At 41.6% G+C, this 20,916-nt stretch overlaps 1 protein-coding gene across 1 annotated transcript in view; it reads right to left on the bottom strand.

Annotated features, from left to right (window-relative positions):
- tmtopsa (teleost multiple tissue opsin a) overlaps positions 1–20,916 on the bottom strand; it is a 65,295-nt gene that overhangs the window by 36,650 nt on the left and 7,729 nt on the right. The window contains exon 2 of the mRNA XM_070974362.1: positions 19,725–20,053. Coding sequence (XP_070830463.1) covers positions 19,725–20,053 — 329 coding nt within the window. The remainder of the gene's footprint in view (positions 1–19,724; positions 20,054–20,916) is intronic.

Genomic DNA, 20,916 nt, shown 5'->3' with positions numbered 1-20,916 from the left:
AATATTATTGATTGTCCCAGTATGGCTCCAATTTAATACATCAGGGGTACATTAAATTCCAACAGCGAATTAATTATCTACATGAATATTTAATCTGATGTAGAGGAAGAAAAAGCAATTAGCCAAGTGCAACACTATAGATGTGAAGATTTACATTTTCTGCAATAACAGGGTCACACGGGATTTTTAGTCTTGGTACTTCCCATTGTTGTATATTAACTGTATGCCCTTGTAAATGCAAAAGCGACCCTACTTGTGCCATTGTTGCATTGTTCCTGCACCACTATCATGAGTCAGGCGATAAAATTTACAAAGATTGACTGAAATGTGGACAATATTTTTGTTGAGTTATTTATAGACCTGCTGTCAGGAAGACAATCCCATCACAATAAGGTGGTATTGAAAATCAGTGGCTGTATTCAAAAACTATCTTGTCTTGGCCCATGAGTCCACCTAAGTAGTGCTAAAAGTTCATCTAAAGACGTATTCACAAGGCTTCTGGGGGCAATTTTTTACTAATTGAACTGAGAGAACTCCAAAGCTCAGAAATAGACCTTGCTGTTGTGAGTGACATAATGTTTCAAGATTCAATAAACATGCAGTGATTGATGTAAAGGTGACCTGGCTGTCAGTGAATGTGAAATAAAATATTCATTACACAGGAGAGCATTATAAGTTTTTCTTCTTTTGTATCTGTATTTTTTTTGGCCGGTGCTACATGAAGCATATTAGTGACCTGGGAGTCCTTTGAACACCCTCTAACTTCTTTCAGGAGCTTTTAGCACTAAAATGACTTGTGAACTCCTCTAATAAACAAAGGAGTTTTATTTTTAGCATTAGGCCGCTTTGAGAATACCACAGCCCCAGATACAACAAATCAGCTAACCTAACTGAATTTTGTGTATAACTTTGAATAAGCAAAGAAATGTAGAAAAGGGGGGGCAAAAAGTAAGGAAACTAAAATGTATTCATACACAGTAGCATCTTACTAGATCAGATTTCACAAAGTACTTCCCAATAAAATACATCACAAAGACATAAAGTGGAGACACAATATGGAAATAATGTATAAAACAGAGATTAAAATGGAACAAGGAACAACCAATAACCCTTGATGATGACATTAGAAACTGACCGGTGAGCTAAAACTACAGTAGATTTCTAATGCAGGCAGGTGCCTGACCATGCAGGGCTCAAAAATAATGATGACAATGTAATTGGTTTCGGTTTGATGTTTCTTTCTTCTCTCTAGAGCAGGCTTTTCATACCGCAGAACATGGAATTGCACAAAATGAACAGTATAAACTGACTGGTTACAGATTATGTTTTTTTAATAAGACGTTAAGTTTGATGAAAAAGAGAAGATGTACTGTGAGGAGCCAACAGAAATCAAATGAGAGCACAGATGATGCAGGTCACTGTGCTGAAATCCCACCCTGAGGCTAAAGGCAAAGTTTTTAGAGCTGCTCCTCAGCCACATTTGGGACCTTTCTCCTGCCCAGCATTCAAATGGGAAACTTTAAAGGGAACCAGCTGTACCAAATCTCTGAACCAAATCTCGGACGACCAACTTGGAAGTAAGTTTAGAGAGTTGAAGAGAAATAGACATGTTACAAATAGCAGATTACAGGAAACTACGAAAGCAGAGGGCAAATGACGGAGCATCCAATTACAGACCTTTTGATTTCAAAAAGAAATATCATTTGTAGGGAACGGGAAATCTCCAGCAGAAGTCAACATAAGCGTACAGCTTTTTTTAGCTAGGGCCAGGGTACAAGAGACCACATGAAAATAGGTCAGGAAGAGCCCAATCAAAGCAATAATATATCTGTGGCCGATGCCCCATTTCCAATCTAGAATTCTCAAGAGGTATGCTAGATTTATATCCTGAGGAGAAACACAGACGGGGCGGAGCTGGGGCAAGCACACACTGTCTTAACAGCAGGGAGCCATCCTCAATAAACCTGTGGCCTGTAAAATATGGCAAAGAACAACTGCTATATTTCAAGGAAGGCCTCGCTGTTCATCACTGCTTTAATGAACGAATCAGTCTGAGTGTATCTGTCTCAGCCAACAGTGAAATGCTCCTACATCCTACAGACAGATGGCTGCAGAGGCTGGTCGTGCCAGACAAGAGGCTGCCTCACATTCAAATAGTCCAATTAGGCCATGGCTTACTGGGTCAGGACAGGCGGAAAGCCCAGTATATGAGCAAAGAGCAAAACAGTGGCCACCATACAAACAGAACAGTCCCTTTTTCACAACCACATAGAAAAACATACTGTAGTTAGATTACAGATTGTTATTTTTAGCCAGCCATTGGCAACAGTTTGGTCAGATGATTACCATCTGGGTTTTGTCATCTACACTAAATTGAGTCCTTGAGTTGGCCAAATTACATTGCCAGTGTCCGTACACAACACTTCATGTTAAGAAGACAAAAGGTTGACTGTCTGTTTTCGGACAGACCAAAGAGCGCTGAGCCTTGGCTGGGGGCTGCTCAAGAATATGACAAATGACATTTTGATTTAATCGGACCACATTCATTTTCTGGCATGCCTTCAATAAGACGGCCTTCAGCCATGTCCCAGCTCAGGGCTTCCTTCTTCAAAATCCACATTTCATGATAGGGATACATTGTAATGGGTTGGCAAGGCTGTCCCATCTCTAAGGTCCTTCCAAATGCAGAGATCTGTTGCCAACACACTCTGTATATTCCATCCTTATCATCCTCATCACCACAGAGGAATGTTGATATTGGATTCATCTGCAGAACTGGATTATGTTCAACATTCGATGCAACTTCTTAAATTCTTTCTGCCCTGAAACATCTGCACATGGCAATGGTGGTTGTCAGGGAAAGATTGTGTTTATGGTAAAAAAGAACACAAATAATTTCAATACTAACAAAAAGCTTTATTTGAACATCAATCAAAGGCGGATTACTGGTAGCAAACTCTGGTCTTGTCTTTTAACCTCTTAGGACCTGGTGTCCACATATGTGGACATCACATTTTGGGTTGTCTAGACCACAATACTAAATTTTGCTCTACAAGGGCCTGGTGTCCACATACAAGGACATTTACTCCACCCTCCATATCCTTAGTTGTCATCTTGCAATACAAATGGCAAATTACTTCCTTAACTCCTTAATTTCTGTGTGTTGTACCTGTAAGCATTTTGAGGCTGCTGCTGTCGCCATTGTTGTTGTGTACAGTTACAGCTTGACAGTCTTAATTTGCTTAGTAGACTACATGGGGCATTGTGGTGTATTGATAAAGAGTAACCTTTGATCTCCATGTGAGCAGATGTTCACACAGTGGTGGGCAACTTGGCTAGACAGATTAGGAAATATTGCCGGTTTAAATATTCCACGAAGCTAACACTGATGGTTGGCATAAGACAGGCCATAAAGTGTCTGGCATCTCTTTCCTGCATTGGCTCAGAATGTTGCCAGCAGACAAATTATATATCCAATAACATTTTACCCAAGAAGACTGGGCTGCCACTGTATAATGTAGGGCACAACCCAAGTTTATTGTGGAAATTGAAGTTCTTCAGAGCTCTGTGTAAATGATCCAGCCAAACTTTGCATTGATTCTGTGACAACCAGCTATGTTGCATCGACTTTGGCATCAAAACAAAAGCACTGCCGTTCCAGTGATACAACCAGAGAGTGCATATTCTGGCCCTGTGGTTTACAGTTTTTCAGTAACTTTGATGCCTGCACTTTGATTTCCCCTTGAGATGCCAACATGAAAAACTGGGGTTGATATTTTCAGATCATTCTGTCCCAGTTTTCATTGGAGGCAAATGCAATGCCAGTCAGAAGATTTATATTTAAGATCTACTGTACAGTATATGGTATTTTGATGACATCCATCAAAACTTTATCTCCTTACAGAGGTGTAAGGCTCAAATATCAATAATTAACAGTGATAATGAATAATTTAATCACTTTTGCTCATTTGGTAGATGTGGTTTGCGTTATTGGGTCAATAAGATGAGTTTGTACTTTGTTGCAGCTGAATAATACAGACATTTGTAATTTGGATCACAAGGAACTCTCTTGATGTCAAAGCTCTCATCATGTAGGCAATGGGGCAGTCACGACTCCAGCATTTTAGTAGTCATCAGCTACTCCCAAAAAGTAGTGAACTAGTTGATTGAGATAAGATAAAACTTTGTTAATCCCATATATCAAACGAGATAAAGATGGTGCAGAATAAAAATCAACTATATATATGTACAGTATATACAAGAATATAACAATACTATTGCCATAAGAGATCCAGATACCATCAATAAAGAGTTATTTATCTTAGCACTGTGAACGATTAGTCTATTGATCGTCAACTAGTCGACTATTCTGTGAAAGCTGTGGTAGGTGAGTTACTGATAGCCCTTACATTATATCCAAGCTAATATACAAATATGTTGATGTAACTAAAACTATGTCTTACACTTGTCCTGTACTGTCAGCATAAAACACAGGTGAAAATCAGTATAAATTATTCAAAACCCTTGTAACACTGGAAACTGTTTCATAATGCAGTGTTCACAAGACTGTGGGTTTCCCAAGAGGATCAGTTAAAGTGATGGCCCATTCCTCTGAAGGGCCAGTGCTCTGAAAATACACATTGTTCATTGCTTGGTTAGCATTAGATGGTTGACTAGATGTTTAGAAGGGTTAGAAAAAATCTAAGGCTCAGACCCAATCAGAGGAAGAGAAGGGGGCGGGTGGAGAAAAAAAATTATTGTGAAAAGAGTGTGTATTTTCGGAGCAATGGGCGTTTGTTTTCGGGATAACGGCCTGTCAGACAAATGGACTTTCAGTCCAATGGGACATTTCTCTGACTATTTGGGTTTCAGAACAGTGGGCCGCCTGAACAATGGCATGGCACCCAGTATATCATTAATCTGACAGCCATTAAAAACATTAGCCCTTTCAACTCTGTTATAATCAGTTTTAATAACTGGAGTAAAATAAATGGCTCTGGGGCTGCCATCATTGAGCACATCTTTATTATAAATTAAACTAATGATACATCCTCCTACTTACTCTGAAAGGGGTCTTGCAACTCTGAAAGAGCTACACAGTGTCTGTTTTAAAGAGTTGTTCACAAAAAGGCAGCACATGCTTCAGTGTAAATTACTTGAGTGCACCACACACTCATCTAAGTAGGGAACGCAACGGAAACATGCAGATTTGAAAGTGATGACCGTTTGAGTCATCAGTCATTAGTCAGCTGTTGCAGAATGTAAAGTAAAACTGTAGTCGGGCATGCAAACACTTAAAAACATGCTGTCATGTAAATTGTTAACAATTTTCTTTGCATGTTGGTGAGGTTCCTTTAATTGAACTGTATAGAAAGCAATTAGATTTGCACAAATGTGACATTTTTAATTGAGAAACACCCCTCTGTTGTTAAAACAACTCCTCTAAACAACAAAAACTGAACATTACAACATTCATGAAGGCAGGAATTATTGCAGGACTGTTAGACTTCATTAGTTTTAGCTAATAAACTGGCAATGCTACATATGCTCATAGACTTCATAAAAACATGACCACACTGCTGCTTGTGCATGACCACAAAACTGAAATCATATTAGTAACAGTTGTTAGGTAGAATACAGCGATGGACTAATAACGGATGAAATTGTCATTTTATTCCCCAGAAACCATGGCTGCTGGACTTGTCAGAATGTCACAGAAATGAGAGATTATGGTCTCTGAAAGAAGTATATGTACACTGCTGCTGAGGGGATACTCTGATCATTCAAAGTGTCCCCTAACTAAGCTGGAATCACTAGTGTGAGATCTTTATCCCATCCATCAGTTCCTTTTTCACAAAGAAATGCATACACCTGAAACGACAACATCTGTCGGCAAAAGGCAGAGAATGAAAGGTACTTCATTGAATTAAAGTGTTGTCAACAACACATAGTAATCAATACACATTATGTGTTATTATTGACTGAAAATTGCTGCAAATGTAGTCGCTGCTGCTGTCTGTCCCACTTGAAACCATTCAAACAGGTTGACAGCATGGATTGGTTTGGTACTATTGAGATCTACATGAACCACATGGCCGCGTGGCGATGAGATCAAAGAGTTTCGCAACTCTCTTTTTTAATGGCGCAGCTACGGACTAACTGACCCTTTGATCCATATGAGGGCTACTACTACTGAACGTCAATCAGCATCTGCTGATGCACGCGGAGGTCTCTGTGTTTTACTGCCACATACATGGTGACCACACTGAACTGCTTTAAACATAATACAGTACTACAACTGCTGATGAGTACATTGTCAATTTTACATGTCTGAAAGATTCCACCTCCCACCCACCGCATTCAATCTTTCTCTCAGGTTTCCAAATGGATTTTGAAGGTCGGCAGCACTTTTGACCATAATTTAGAGGAAGTGTTCCTCAGTGAGGTTATCAATTAGTATCATAAAGTATCATCAGGGTCTAGTTAATGGCATCTCACAGCTTGAGTCTAAGTGCAGGCTGCATGTGCTCTCAACATGTCCACAGATTGGTAGTGAGGGGTTGGCAGATGGCTTGAATGGTGCTGCTCTGGAGCAGTTATTGGCAGTCGCCATATCTGACTACGTAATGCAACCTGCACTCATTTGGTGCAGATGAGTGTGAGCTTCAATGCAAGTTGCAGAAACTTGTATTTTGTAACAAATAGATGTTGGTTAATATATATAGTTTTATATAGATGTGCGATGTGTGATGTGATAGAGTGCCAATCTTGATCTGTAAGAGATTGATGGACTTAATTGACTGAAAACAGGCACCACCCTGAAGAAGGCAAGAAGAAACCATTTGGTGAATAAGCATGATGTCATAAAATATTGAAATGTATGTGCCTAGCAGGCCAGTCATGGTCAAGAGCTTAAGTCAGTGTAGATAAGATCAAACGTGTAGTAACTCTAATGGCTACAAGAGGCTAGCTTCAAAGTAGCTGTCTTAAAGTTTTGAAAGCCTATGTTTTTACACATTCATGTCCCTCTAAGCATGAATTATAGTAACTTTTTCTTCAACTTCTCTATCATCAGGTCAAAACATACCTGCTGAGCATTACCATGTTAGCATTGACATTGTGACCATGTTAATATGCTAACATTAGAATTTAGCTCAAAGCAATGCTGTGCATAAGGAAAGCTCAACAGAGCTGCTAGCAAATAGAACATATATTTAATGATATTTTTTTTTTAACAGGGTGGTCAAAAATACTACTTTTGTGATTCTGCTCTCTGTGAAAATTCAATTTAACCCAAAAAGTCAGCGTACCTCCTTTAAGCTCTATTTTCAGAATTTGAGATACGGGTCATTCTTCCATAGAAACAAACCTCTTCATGAGATGTTTAAGGCTTCTCGTCAGCAGGTCACAGAGCCTCTGGGCAAGAAGAACGATATGTTCATGATCAGGTTCATTCCATAAATACAAAAAAAGAATCCCCAAATAATCGACCACTCACTTCTGGTTTGTTCTCTTTGCTCCAAAAGCCTGGTAGAAAAGTTAACTGTAGTGGACTTTCTTTTTTCTTCTTCTCAGAGTGTGTATAAGGTGGGTACAGATGACCAAACAGGGATTTGAGCATATGCACATCATTCAAAACAAAGGCTTCCTGCCTCATTTTGTTTTGCTTGCTTTGTATGCACAAGTAACTGCTTGCTATCGGATGTCATCATCTATCTCATTGTTAAACAAAACCCGCACATTTCTGCTTGCTTCTGGAGAGGCGATGAGGGGTGGAGATGGGATGGAAGTGATAATGGCAACCGAGACAACCAAGGTGAAAAAGATGGATGATAATGGGACAGCGAAAGGCAAAGAATATGTGAAGAGGGCACACACAGGGCTGGGAGATGGAGAAAGGCAATGAGAGAAAGAGAGCTTGGAAAAGAGTGAAAAAGAAAGTGAGAAAGCAGGGATTGGAGCAGTCACTGCAGAAAATGAAATGAACCATTGTATTGGGTGTGTGCACACAGATTTGGATAAGTAAGCCACTGACTGGGAGTGTGAACACATATGCAAGATAAGCAGTCCAAAGACAAAACCATGAACTATATAGAAGAAGTGGACTAGCCTCCAAAAAATGTGAAGCCAATGTGGAAGTAAGGGAAATCTGCAATCTTTCTTATGGCCAGCTAGCAGCGACTGGTTGCAAAAATAAGTCTGATTCCATAGAAGTCTATGAGAAAATAACACTACTTCTGACTTGATATATTACCTCAGTTAATATTTTCCTAAAGATTTTATGGTCTGAATCACTAGTTTCAAGTCTTCTTTAATACAGCACAATATCCATTATGTAAATTTGGCCCCATTTAGAGTAAAACAGATGACAAAGAATGGTAGTTCTGAATAGTCGAGGCTGCGTTCATGTGCTTTCGTGATTCCTTAGCTAATGATCCAGGCTGGGAGATATTGTGGTCCTACTATCAAGTGTTCTGATGAGGCAGTCCAGACAAAAGCACCTTACAGAGTTAGCAGCTCAGCACTAGCTTGCTTTGTTGTTCCGGTTACTTGTGAAGTTAGCCAGCAGACTTTGTGTTGCCACTGGTGGTGCTAACCAACACTCAGTTAGCATTGTGCACTTAGCTAACCAGGAATCTTAGACAGGCTCTTGTGTCACTACTGTAGAAAAGAGTTATGTGTGTCTGCTGTGATCAGAGAACCATCCAAGAGCAAAGAGAGAAAGAAGGGAGCTTTGTTGACCTGATGAGGTTGTAGGTTGTAGGCCACACTCAACCAATGGTAGCTAAAATCTCGGGACATGGGTGGAGTGCATACATAGGTGTAACTAGCTGTAGGATTGTGGGAAACGTGAAGGAGACTGGGAGGCTGAGGTCAATGGCTTATGTTTCATAAAGTTCCAGTCAAACAATGAACAAATTTATCAGTACAGTTCCCATGGCACCAACACCTGTGATTGCAAAGCTGCTGCCACGATGACTTTTCAGTCAGGACAGAGGCAGAGTAATGTGTATCCATGGCATTGTATACATAAATTGCAGTGTGTTTCTTAGTTCATGAAAGTTAATTATAAAATTTTTGTCAGTGTTTTGTTCTTAAAGTCAGCTTTTCACTTTTTTCTGTAACGTACACTTTACACCAAAATTAGCATCCCAATTAATATCATAGCTAATGTGAATTATGGATGCACCTTGCTAAACAAGCTAGCTAGTGCTAGTGTTAGCTGATAACTTCTATTCTAACACAGGGCTGGTAACCAATGTTATTTATATACTGACTGTTTTAACCCATGCATTAAGGTAACAGTTGCTATATTCCTCCCCCTCTAACCAAATATGGTCATGTCTGACTTCCCCCCCAAAAAAACAAGAAAAAAATGCCAAATTTGAGACTTCAGAACAATAAGCAGGGTGGCATAATGGTGGCTCTTTCAATTTCTTTTACGGCCTATGGTCAAAAGAGGGAAACAGTTGGTTACAGACACAGAAGGCAAAGGGATCAAAGAGAAGAGTAAAAGACCCATCACCACACAGCTCTAGGCAGGAAAAAGAGGGAGAGAATTCACCAGTAGTTACCAAAAATATTTTTTTACTAAATGGAAATCAAGATAAAGACAAACTTAAAACATCAAGATCAAACAGGGCAAAAGCCTGGGGGAGAGAGCAGCTTGGCTGACTCCCACCAGCTTGTATATCTTGTTACCAGACCAGGTGAGCTGCATCCCCCTGCCCACCCTACTCCACCTGCCAGGCTCCTGCAGGGCGAGGCCTGCTCAGAGGGTCGTCACACCCAGCAAGACAATGAGCAGAGGCAGGGGACTTGCAGCACAATACAAATGGAACAAGAGCTTCAGCTGGAGCCAATCTGACAGAGAACTCATTTGTGTGTGGGGCGTGCAGCCTCCTCTGTAGTGCAGCACTCGTGCCCTCCAGCATCTCGCCACTTCCCCACCAAGCTCGTATCGCACAGAAGTGCTGGCAATTTTCATTCCAAGGCCTCGCAAGAACAGCTTTCACAGCTGTGTCTCCTCCTCTCTACCTCTCTGTCCCTGCTATGTGTGTGCGTGTTGAATGTGTGTGTGATGAGTTTTTAGTCACTCTAGTTTTTGTGGCGAGGCCCGAATGTGAACAAAGAAATAAACATAAACTCAGTGTGTTGTAGCAGCAGCAGCAGAACAGTTGGACATAACAAGCAGATTTTTTTCTGTAATATTTCACCAGACACAGAAATTGTCGTAGAAAATGTTCAGGGTACTTGTACTTATCTTTTAGTGTTTCCATTTTATGCTCTTTTTAATTCTATAAAGTTGCTTTTCAGATTCCAGTTTTTCCTACCCTTCCTGTCCGATGTAAACCACACATCTCCAAGCACATTGATGTTTACCGTGAATGTTCTAAGACTGCTGAGTATGCAACTGCTCCGCTTTTCAGCCGCCTTCTCTGCCGCCACGCAGCAAATGTTGCTGGCTTTTCTCGTGGCTTTCAATCGACTGTTTCCAATAATTATCGGTGAGGCATCGAATGTGGTATGTGTTTTCCATTTACCGCTCATCATTCTCAAGCAGTCACGTGCTTCTGTCCATGATGCAGTCGGTCTTCTTTTGTGTTTCAACTCGTACGTTGCATTAGGAAGTAAACGAGCCTGCCTGGGTGGGGGCTCTACTCGTGCATGTGAGGACAGACACAGTCATCCTTCTTATGAAGATAATTTCAAAAAAGTTATTTCAGGGAATTTTTAGTTTTAGCTTTTTTAATAGTTTTTTTTAGCAGTTTTAACAAAAAAGTGAACAGTATCACCTTCATGGAGGTCAGATTAATTTCAGGACTGTAGTATTAAACTGCATTGGTTTTAGTTAGATGTACCTATTAAAATGGCAACTACTAACCGTACACTCACTTTTACTGTAATGATTTGTTTGCATGCGCTAGATTCATGTGTTAATTTGGGGGGGTTGTGCACATACTCAGAAATTTAATACTCTGGTGGCATTCAGTAAAAATAAGTACGTTAACAGTGCTGCTTGCACTGCAGCCATTTGTCCATGAGGATGTGTTTTTGGAACTAAGAGCATAAGAACTCAAAGAATCACTACTGCAGCAACAAACACATGATCCCTCACCAGCTTCCCAACAATGCGCTTTGCACACAGTGTCCAATCGACTGTTATCTCTTCGCATATTAAGTACAGTAGGCAGAGAAACTTTATAACTGTACTGTTAGGGATGCCAGCAAAGTAGTTGGAGGCACAAGAGTAATATCTTAATCCAAACTGCATCACCTAATTTGCATTGAAATTCCCCTCTGGTGCACTCCCTGCCTATTTTTGTGTAATATGATTGCAGGTCACGAAGTTACCAAATAGGCAAAGGCAGGAATGAAAAAATCTGCTCGTGGCCATTGAAATTATCTCACGACCAGTGCAAGGTCACTACATCTGATGTGGGCCAGCACAAAATTAGGACCCCAGCAGTCACAGTCTGTCACTCTGCCCCTCCTTTTCTTCCTTTCATCTCTCTGCCTCCTTCACTTCCTCCTGATATGTTCATCTCTCTCCAGCTCTACCTCTGTGCCACATAGCCTGCAGCGTGTTGGAGAATTACTGGAGCACTTGAGAGTATCGCTAGATATCTACAGGGACATATGAGTCACATAATGAATTCAGACCAAGGGTAAAGATGTTGAGACAAGGGAGGGAGCTGCTGATTATCTAACCAAAGACTGCTTGATGTGTGTGTCTGTGTGCGTGTGTTATTGTGCATATTCCGTCCTCTTTTTTTTGTTTTCACCCAAATTACTTCAAGTGTCGTGGATATAGTTTATCCACATCTCTCTGCTGAAGTGGTAACACAAGATGCTGCTTTCGACTGTTATTTTGGCATCTTTGTTGCTGAGGCTAATTAAAGGAAAGATATTGTACAGATGGTCTTTGGCTGTGGAAATCTTATACATTTGATGAGCAAGGTTTGGTTAAATTATAATACGTATCATACACATCACTCTACAAAACTCTGTCCTTTTTCTCAAGGTTTACATAAGGGACCTGTTTTCACGGCAGTACACAGCTCATGACGTGCCTTTGTGGCATTTTCCTGGTGTCCCATGATGTTTTTTGCCCCATATTTGCCTGTGAGCTATTTTGGTGACTTGCAATCCTAAAATGGAAAGAAAGGCACAGTGTGCAGTTCAGTTCACTGCACTGTATTTTTGTTGAAAAAATAATAACAATGCCCTACAAGGACCTGTTCAGTAATCCACAGTGCAAGATGCACCCATGTTTTGCACAATTAGCGTCAATTCAAATGGTGATGTTGCACCTTAATAGGCTTCTCTAAGATCACACTAAAACCTAGAACATACAATACGTGGTGCTTACTGTACCGCTCAGGGATGACCAGTCAGGATGGAGAGATGTTCTTTCAGAAAGCCTCTTAGGAATGACATATGTACAGTACGTGGAGATGTTTACACTGCCTTGTGCAGCACAGTAGCTCTGGTGGAGACCTTTCTAATCACTGTAAAAATGCATAATAATGGGTACTGTGAAACAGGCGAGCATGACATGGGGTCCATTTGGATGCACTGCCAGCAACCGGAGCGAAAAAGAGCACAAAACAAAATGCTGTCAGTGCTGCTGTCACCCTGGCAAACCAGAACGAGAGGGACCTGGTCCAGGTGCAGAGAGCTCGCTTTTTAAAGGGACTCAGTCACCGTACCCTGCAATTTGTGCAGTTCCAGAGTACTGGACACAAAGCATTCAAGGTTTAGCCAGTTTTATAGATCCTGAACTACCAGAGATAGCACAACTGTTGTGTAATTAATTCGTGGTTAATTAACCAGATAGCCCATAGCAGCACTGGACTGCACAGTCCCCAGCACTGCTACATTTTATTGTGGTTGTGGCTGTTAAGGGTGAAAATGCCGTTCCATCAGACACTGTTAGTGAGTCCAGTTTTCTTGCTGCGTTTGCATACATTTGCAGTTTAAGTCAAATAGAGAAATTGGGGATTTCAACAAAAGGGGATTATGTGTTTCTATTTAGACCTCCAAAATCAGCCTGTGCAGCTTTAATCTAATGACATTCTCATTTGTAAATGAAAATTGAACAAGAGCCTTACATTTTTGAATGCGCATGTTTTTGTTGTAATACTAGGAAACATTTAAAACATCATTTCACACCCTCCATGAGCAGTTTTGTTTCATGATTGATGATGATGATGGGTTTTTTTGTTTTTGTTTTTTCTCCTGAGGCTGTAGGTGACTTCACAGTATCAGTAAAGATGGCTCTCAGGTCATGGGAGGAACATGTTTGAGGGTGAGTGGGCCGATTACTGCCTGCAAGAGCAATAAAACTGAGGCCACATGGCAATGGCAATAGATGGTACACAGTAATATATTATGTGAGATGTGAGTGAGATTTAGATAATTTGTCTGTTTTACATTCTTTTTCCTTCATTTTCATTATTCTGTGTGCACAACGTGCCGTCAAGATAAAAAAAAAAAAAACATCAAATCAAGCAAATTGTGCGGATTTCTGTTGAAATTCTCTGATCACTCAGTGTCCCATGAGACTTCCACCATTGGTGAGACAGAGACGGGCCAGAGCTAAAGAGTTCATTTACCTCTGTCCAGCGTTTTCACATGTCCCCTGACTGAAGTGGCTGTGACAGGACGAACTCACCTCTCTCACAGCTCCTGTCCCCTTCACTGATAAAGACCTCAATTTCCCATCACAGAGCAGGAGCAGTAAAAAGAGACAACGCTGACAGACACTTACAAGCAAGAGATGAGCTCTGTCTGTCTGTCTGTCTGTCTGTCTGTCTGTCTGTCTGTCTGTCTGTCTGTCTGTCTGTCTTCTCTTTTTACTAAAACCCTGCCACCAAGTGTTTGATAGACAGGATGACATGTTGTTTAACTGAACAAGGAGCAGCTTTTCACATCGTGGACAACTCAGCAGTTTTGAACACTAAGGCTAATAGTTTCATACATAATGTAGAGATCCACATCCTAAACCGTGACATGAGAGACCGTAAGGTGTGCTGTGGGAAATTACCCAATTACACTTAATTGGTCCAAAAGTCGATTATTTAATTACTGGAAATAATTTGCCATTGTTGAGCACTCGTGCCTGCGATGTCGTGACTGGCAGAGTAATGAAAATACTCCTCCACATCAATGGATGGCAGTAGGTATTGCAATAATGACCTTGTTAATTCAGGACAATATAATTCATGATGTGCATGACAGGTAGCTGTGACAGAAGATTGTGGTTTAAGCTAAGCTTTGCTGATCTTCCATTGGACAGTTGTTCGTTGACTGCTGCCAAGGAGTTCCCATTATGGCAAACAGAGCTATTTCAACATGGCTCCCATTTTCCACAACATATCTGCGTGAGCTGAGCTTTTCAAGCATGACTGCTATAAAAACTAAAAACAGAGAGAGACTGAGAGCGTTGAACAAGAGCTTTATGTGTGCCTTTCTTCAGTTCCTGCCAGGATATCGGTTCATCCAACCAGGTTTCACACTGAGTGAGTGTAAACAAACTGGGAGATTACATTTTCATTATATATGCTGTGTTAGACTACAGTGTGTCATTTGGTAAAACTTTTGGCTGGTGGTGTGTTGTGGGGTTCTTTTAAAGTAAATAATGTGCCATGCCTCAAAAAAGTTTGAAAACACTGGTATAGTGAATGAGGATGAGGCACTGAGTGTACACAGATATGGACTAAACCCAAACTTGATTTAGTCTCCTGATAATCACACTATTGGATCAGATAATCAACTTTCTTTCAGCTTTTACCGGACAAGCTGCTCTCTACTTTTATCTGTCCCAACTAGTGTTACGAGACAAAGCCTTTGCATAACACTGTCAGTGGGAGAAGAACAACCCTAAACAGTGCGGCAAGCCATTAAAACAAGCACAGATAATGTAGTCCTGCTCAAGGAAGGGACAAAGGCTGAGAAGACGAGACAAAGGAGCTGAAGCTGACATATAATAGATGTATAAGAGAAAGAGTTTGGGAGGAGAGAACGAGAGGGAGGGAAAGTCTGACAAAGACAGAGAGAAAGAGCTAAACACTATTACTTTCTCCCACCATCTTCGTCATCCATACACAGATCTATGTGTGTTGTCTGATGAGGAAAGACAGCAAATAGATAAAGTGTGAAAAGGGACAAAAGAGGACGTGCAAAGAGAAAGAAAGTGATGCAGAGCTACAGGGAGAGGAGGAAGAGAGGAGGACCGCATCGTTGTAATTAGATTAATTGTTGCTCATGTTTTCTCACAGTTGTGTCGGTGCCACACACAAGTCTGCTGAGCAGTTAACAAGAGAGGACAGAGCACATGCATGCTTATGCAAACGCACACTGTATGTGTGTCTCTGTGTGTGTGTGTGTGTGTGTGTGTGTGTGTGTGACAGAGAGAGAGGGGCGGCTCTGGAGAGAAGGGGCATGCTGCCTTCCACACTGTCTCTCCTCAGTGTTCCAGTCAGTCAGTGTTGGACAGTGTGTAAAAAGCCAAACATTGCTTACCTCGTGCCACACTTCACAGCAGTGGTGGAGGGAAGAGGCCAATCCCACAACAAATACCCAGATGATCAGTTGTCCTCTTCACCTCACTGCAGACATCTACTGCCAAATATTTAATGACAATAATCTGGGCCTGTATTTATTACACAGCTCGGTGAAAGTGTACCGAGGATTAAAACCACTCGTACCTCAGAGTAGGACTTGAGAGTGATTTATGGAGCTTTCTACGCTCACTTTCAGCTTTCTCTCCAAGGACACAGTGTGACGTTGCTGTTTATATTATACTAATGGTTGTTCTCATAGCTGCGGTTTGAAATATTACACAGAAAATTTCACCACCTCTTTATGTGTAGGCGCCATGCTTGGTTTTCTAGGATATATTTGTGGAAATTAACAAAATATCTTAAATCATGCAATGACATCTGCCAGTAATAGGCTGTACATAAACATTGGCAGCGTGTGTGTGAGCCCTGTCCAGCCACATTGTTTTACACTGCATTTATTAGCACCACGTCCTGCATGTTGACTGTGGCCATTTGAAATTTATATTCTCTTCTGTCCATTCAAACATCAGCTACATCTCCTGTTCACTTATGTGTCCAAAATATTATGTCATAGATAGGAATGATTTCCTACATCAAGAAAGCCGATAAACAGCTTTTAATCCTCGCACTAAAACTAGGACCGCACACACTGCCTGGCCAGAAAAAAGTCAGCACCAAAAAAAAAAAAAAAGTCACACTCTAATATTTCGTTGGACCGCCTTTAGCTTTGATTATGGCAAGCATTCGCTGTGGCATTGTGTCGATAAGCTTCTGCGATGTCACAAGATTTATTTCCATCTAGTGTTGCATTAATTTTTCACCAAGATCTTGTATTGATGATGGGAGGGTCGGACCACTGCGCAAAGCCTTCTCCAGCACATCCCAAAGATTCTCAATGTGGTTAAGGTCTGGACTCTGTGGTGATCAATCCATGTGCGACAATGATGTCTCGTGCTCCCTGAACCACTCTTTCACAATGTGAGCCCGATGAATCCTGGCATCGTCATCTTGGAATACGGCCGTGCCATCAGGGAAGAAAAAAATCCATTGATGGAATAACCTGCTCATTCAGTATATTCAGGTAGTCAGCTGACCTCAGTCTTTGGGCACATAATGTTGTTGAACCTGACCTGACCGACTGCAGCAACCCCAGGTCATAGCACTGTCCCCACAGTACAGTGGGCACTAGGCATGATGGGTGCATCACTTCATCTGCCTCTCTTCTTACCCTGATGCACCCATCACTGTGGAACATGATAAATCTGGACTCATCAGACCACATGACCTTCTTCCATTGCTCCAGAGTCCAGTCTTTACGCTCCCTATCAAATTGACGCCCTTTTTTCCGATTAGCCTCTCTGAGTTTTCTTAAGGCTACACAGCTGTTCAGTCCCAATCCCCTGAGCTCCCTTCACATTCTGCGTGTGGAAATGCTCTTACTTTCACTATTAAACATAGCCCTGACTTCTGCTGTTGTTTTTCTACGATTTGATTTTACCAAACGTTTAAGTGATCGCCGATCACGATCAGGCAGGATTTTTTTTTACCACATTTCTTCCTCGAAGAAGATGATTCCCCACTCTCCTTCCAGTTTTTAATAATGCGTTGGACAGTTCTTAACCAAATTTTAGTAGTTTCCGCAATCTCCTTAGATGTTTTCTCTGCTTGATGCATGCCAATGATTTGACCCTTCTCAAACAAACATCTTTTCGAAGACCACGGGATGTGTCTTTCAACATGGTTGTTTAAGCAGTAAGAAGCTACTCATTGCATCAGTTGGGGTTAAGTAACCTGTTGCCAGCTGAAAGATAATCGCCCATGCAGTAATTATCCAATGGGAGGCTCTTACCTATTTGCTTAGTTAAATCCAGCTGGCAACTTTTTTTTTGGCCAAGCATTGTATTTTGAGACTGATTTCCCACATTGAGATGTTGATGAATACAGGCTCTAATAACTCATTCTGAATGTGAGACCAGTGTCTTCAACACATGAATCCAGTCGTTGTGTTTTTTAAGGTGATTTAGATAGAAGTCTGAACTAAATGGCATGTGTGGTGGGATCAAAATGCAGCTCCGCCAACAAAGACCCACACACTGACTTCATGGAGGTAAAATCACAGCCCTGATGGTGTGATGTGTCATAGCCACAGTTCATGATTCATAATCGTAATTAGCTCTACCATAAAACAGCTATTTGAATGCAAGGTCGTAAAAACAAAACAAAACATCTCAAATGAAAGCGGCTGCAGGTTTGGGTTAACTGGTTCAAAGCTTTTGTTTGAGCAGCGTCAGCAGAATAGCAGAGTAGCCAAAGCACTTTAAGTTGGTATAGATTTAATTAACAACAAAAGAGAGTGTTGATGTGCACGTATTCACTTCTGGAAGTGATGCTGAACCTGTGAGCTGTAAATCACAACAAGACTGATACAACAGCAGATCTCTGTGAATGTTGTTAGAACACAATCATGATGCATCATGTCTCCACCACCTGCACAGTATCCTTTGTATTATTTTACTGCAGAACTTCATTGCTTGTGGCTTATTTGGACACAACTGTTACTGCATGTTGTGCCATTAAAACTTTACTTTTCTTGTAAGAACCTGCTTGAATTAAATGAAAATGTTTCATAATCCAAGACGCACTTTCTGCACTGTACAAGCAAACATTGTTTAGGAGGCAGTCTGAACGTCTTGTCCCAATAAAGATAAGAACATTGTCTCTTGTGATGCTTAAATTGCACAAGTCAATATTGTAGATTTGACCATTATTCTGGTTATTTTATTGATATTTGTTTGCAGCATCCAGAGGCTGTGGTAGAATTGAGTTTTATTTCCACTGTTGCTCTCTGTTCTTAAGTGGGGGTGTGTTGGGCTGCAGTTAGTATTGTAACGTTACCACAGTGGGATTCTCAGACCTGCTCAGTCAGCTGACAGTGACGCCATCCTTCATGTATGGGCTTCATATTTTATCAAAGCATTATTGTTAGAAAATGTTTGTGGGTAACTGATGTTATTAAACCTTCATTAACTGTTGTGGGGTTGCAGAAACAGGCTGTAAACACAACACTGTCAACTGACTACATTTTAAGTTGATATTGCAAGCCTGATATTGCCAGATGCCTATTTACATCCAGCTCATTCCGAGTTGTTTCTCTGGCCCCGCAATCAATTTTGTCTAATTTTCACTCTCCGTTTTAGCTCTGTTTTGGTCTCTTCCAACTCCTGAGGGAACTATCTGGCTCTTCAGTTGCTAAATGGTCCACTATGTTTAGCAGCCTGTTGTTAACGTTGTCTTTCTGCACTTTGGTGCACAACAAGTAAAACAGCTGCCTGCTGCTGCAGGAAACAAGATTCATGAGAGCAGCGAGAGTGAACCAAAACAATGAGCTGAAAGATGCTTAAACACTCCACTGAGGTGAGGGGATGAATGTGTGTGTGGGGTCATCAGTATGAGCAACACCCTTCACACACACACACACACACACACACACACACACACACACACACACACACACACACACACACACACACACACACACACACACACACACACAGAGTCATTTGCTAAAAATCTAAATCAGTCTCCATAAAGACACTGATTAGAGCAGCTTAAAAAAATTCTACCAGTTTGTGAAATGAAAGTTCAACATGTCACATTCAATAAATCACAAATTTTGAGCCCTTTAAGACGCTGTCATCACTATAAACAGTGAGACTGTTTGTGTTATATTCAGGTGCGCTGTATTGTGGCGAGGGCTCGGGAGGTGGCATTAATGTGTAAGGCGTGTAATGTGCTTTAGATAAAAGTGCTTTCAACGCAGCCATTGATTTACCTTTTGTTTGACAAATTGTGAGTTTCTTTATGGCAAAAATGGAGACATTTTGTCAGAAGGGAGACTGTAATGAGACAGTAAATGAAAAAAGAGGAAATGTGTATTTCATTTCATGGCTCTGTCGGCTTACCTTGTCAGAATACATATGAGCTGTTGCAAGTACTTACTCCTTACTTATCAGAGCTCTGTGGGATATGTGGTGTTAGTTTTGAGAATCCCATCACAGGTGACCCTTCACACTGTAGCCAGTGTTGAAGGTGCACCTTGTGTGTGCATGTACTGCAGGTTTAGTGGAAGCCCTCCCCATCCCCATATTTCCTCACCTGTCTGATGGCGCACAGCAGCTTCCCATAGCAGAACACAATCACCAGGAATGGCACGATGAGGCAGAAGACAAACAGGCAGATGATGTACGAGATGTTGTTCGCCGTCTTGGCCGTCCAGTCAACGGAGCAGGTGGTCCCTGGACCCTCTGGACCGTAGCTGCTCCAGCCAAAGAGTGGTGGCATGGTCCAGATGAGGGAGTAGACCCAGGACAGGGCGATGCCCAGGGAGACCTTGCAGTAGTTGGAAGAGTCAGCCTCAGTGGGCGTCATCATGGTGCTATAGCGCTCGAAGGAGAGGACAGCCAGGGAGATCAGGGACACGATGCCTACAGGGTAGACAGAGCACACACATAGGTAGGCACTGCATGCAGTTTAGGAACAGGAGCGCAGCATGGAGAAACATCACATAAACAGTTAACAGCACGCAAACAAACTGCAGAGCATGTGCAGGTGTGTTCTTCCTCTTTACACCCTGACTCCTGTGCTTCATGTCTAATGGGTCCATCAGATAGAGCCAAAAATGCACCGCCTGTCCCAATGTTCATCTGCTCTGGTGAGAGAAACATGCACTGTGACTGAGATATAAAGCTTCGTTAAAATGAGCTTTATGGTTTCCAGCTTGAAAGAGAGGGCGTCTTGTGATTTTCAAAAATTTTGCCAGAGTTGAAAAGTGCAGCGTAATAAAACTGTAGTCAACGTGGTTTTGGAATCATCTAATGTTTCAGTTCTCGCGCCGGGGGCCTGCAGCAAATAAACGCTGCAGCGGCACTGCCTGTAGGGTCTCTGCTTGACAGAAGCGATGCAGTGAAACACGCCACCGAAGATTTCTAGAAGTTTTCTTATCTTTCTGTAGCCACTTCATGAGCGCACACACACGCTGTATGTCAATATCTCTACGCCTTTCTTTCTCAGGCAGAGCAGCAGGAGTCGGCGTTCACGCTGACCCCTCAGCTCTTTTATCCTGTTTGCTATTTGTTTTGAAGCCCTGCGAGCCAAGAGGCCATCCTTCATGCCCATTGATTTTAGCGGCGGTGGAAGCGGACCTGAACTGGACGCTCCTTTAAGAAGGCGGTCCTTGCCAACACCAGGGCTGCTGATGGCACCGTGAATGAATGAAGGTAAAAAGTGAGGAGGGGGAAAAAGTTTGAGCCAGTACAACAAGATGGAAAGGAATTGTCGCTGTGTGATT

The sequence above is a fragment of the Chaetodon trifascialis genome, chromosome 11 (genome assembly GCF_039877785.1).
Source record: "Chaetodon trifascialis isolate fChaTrf1 chromosome 11, fChaTrf1.hap1, whole genome shotgun sequence".
Lineage (NCBI taxonomy): Eukaryota > Metazoa > Chordata > Actinopteri > Chaetodontiformes > Chaetodontidae > Chaetodon > Chaetodon trifascialis.
Note: the sequence above shows the minus strand (reverse complement) of the source record. Positions and strands in the feature narration are given on the sequence as shown.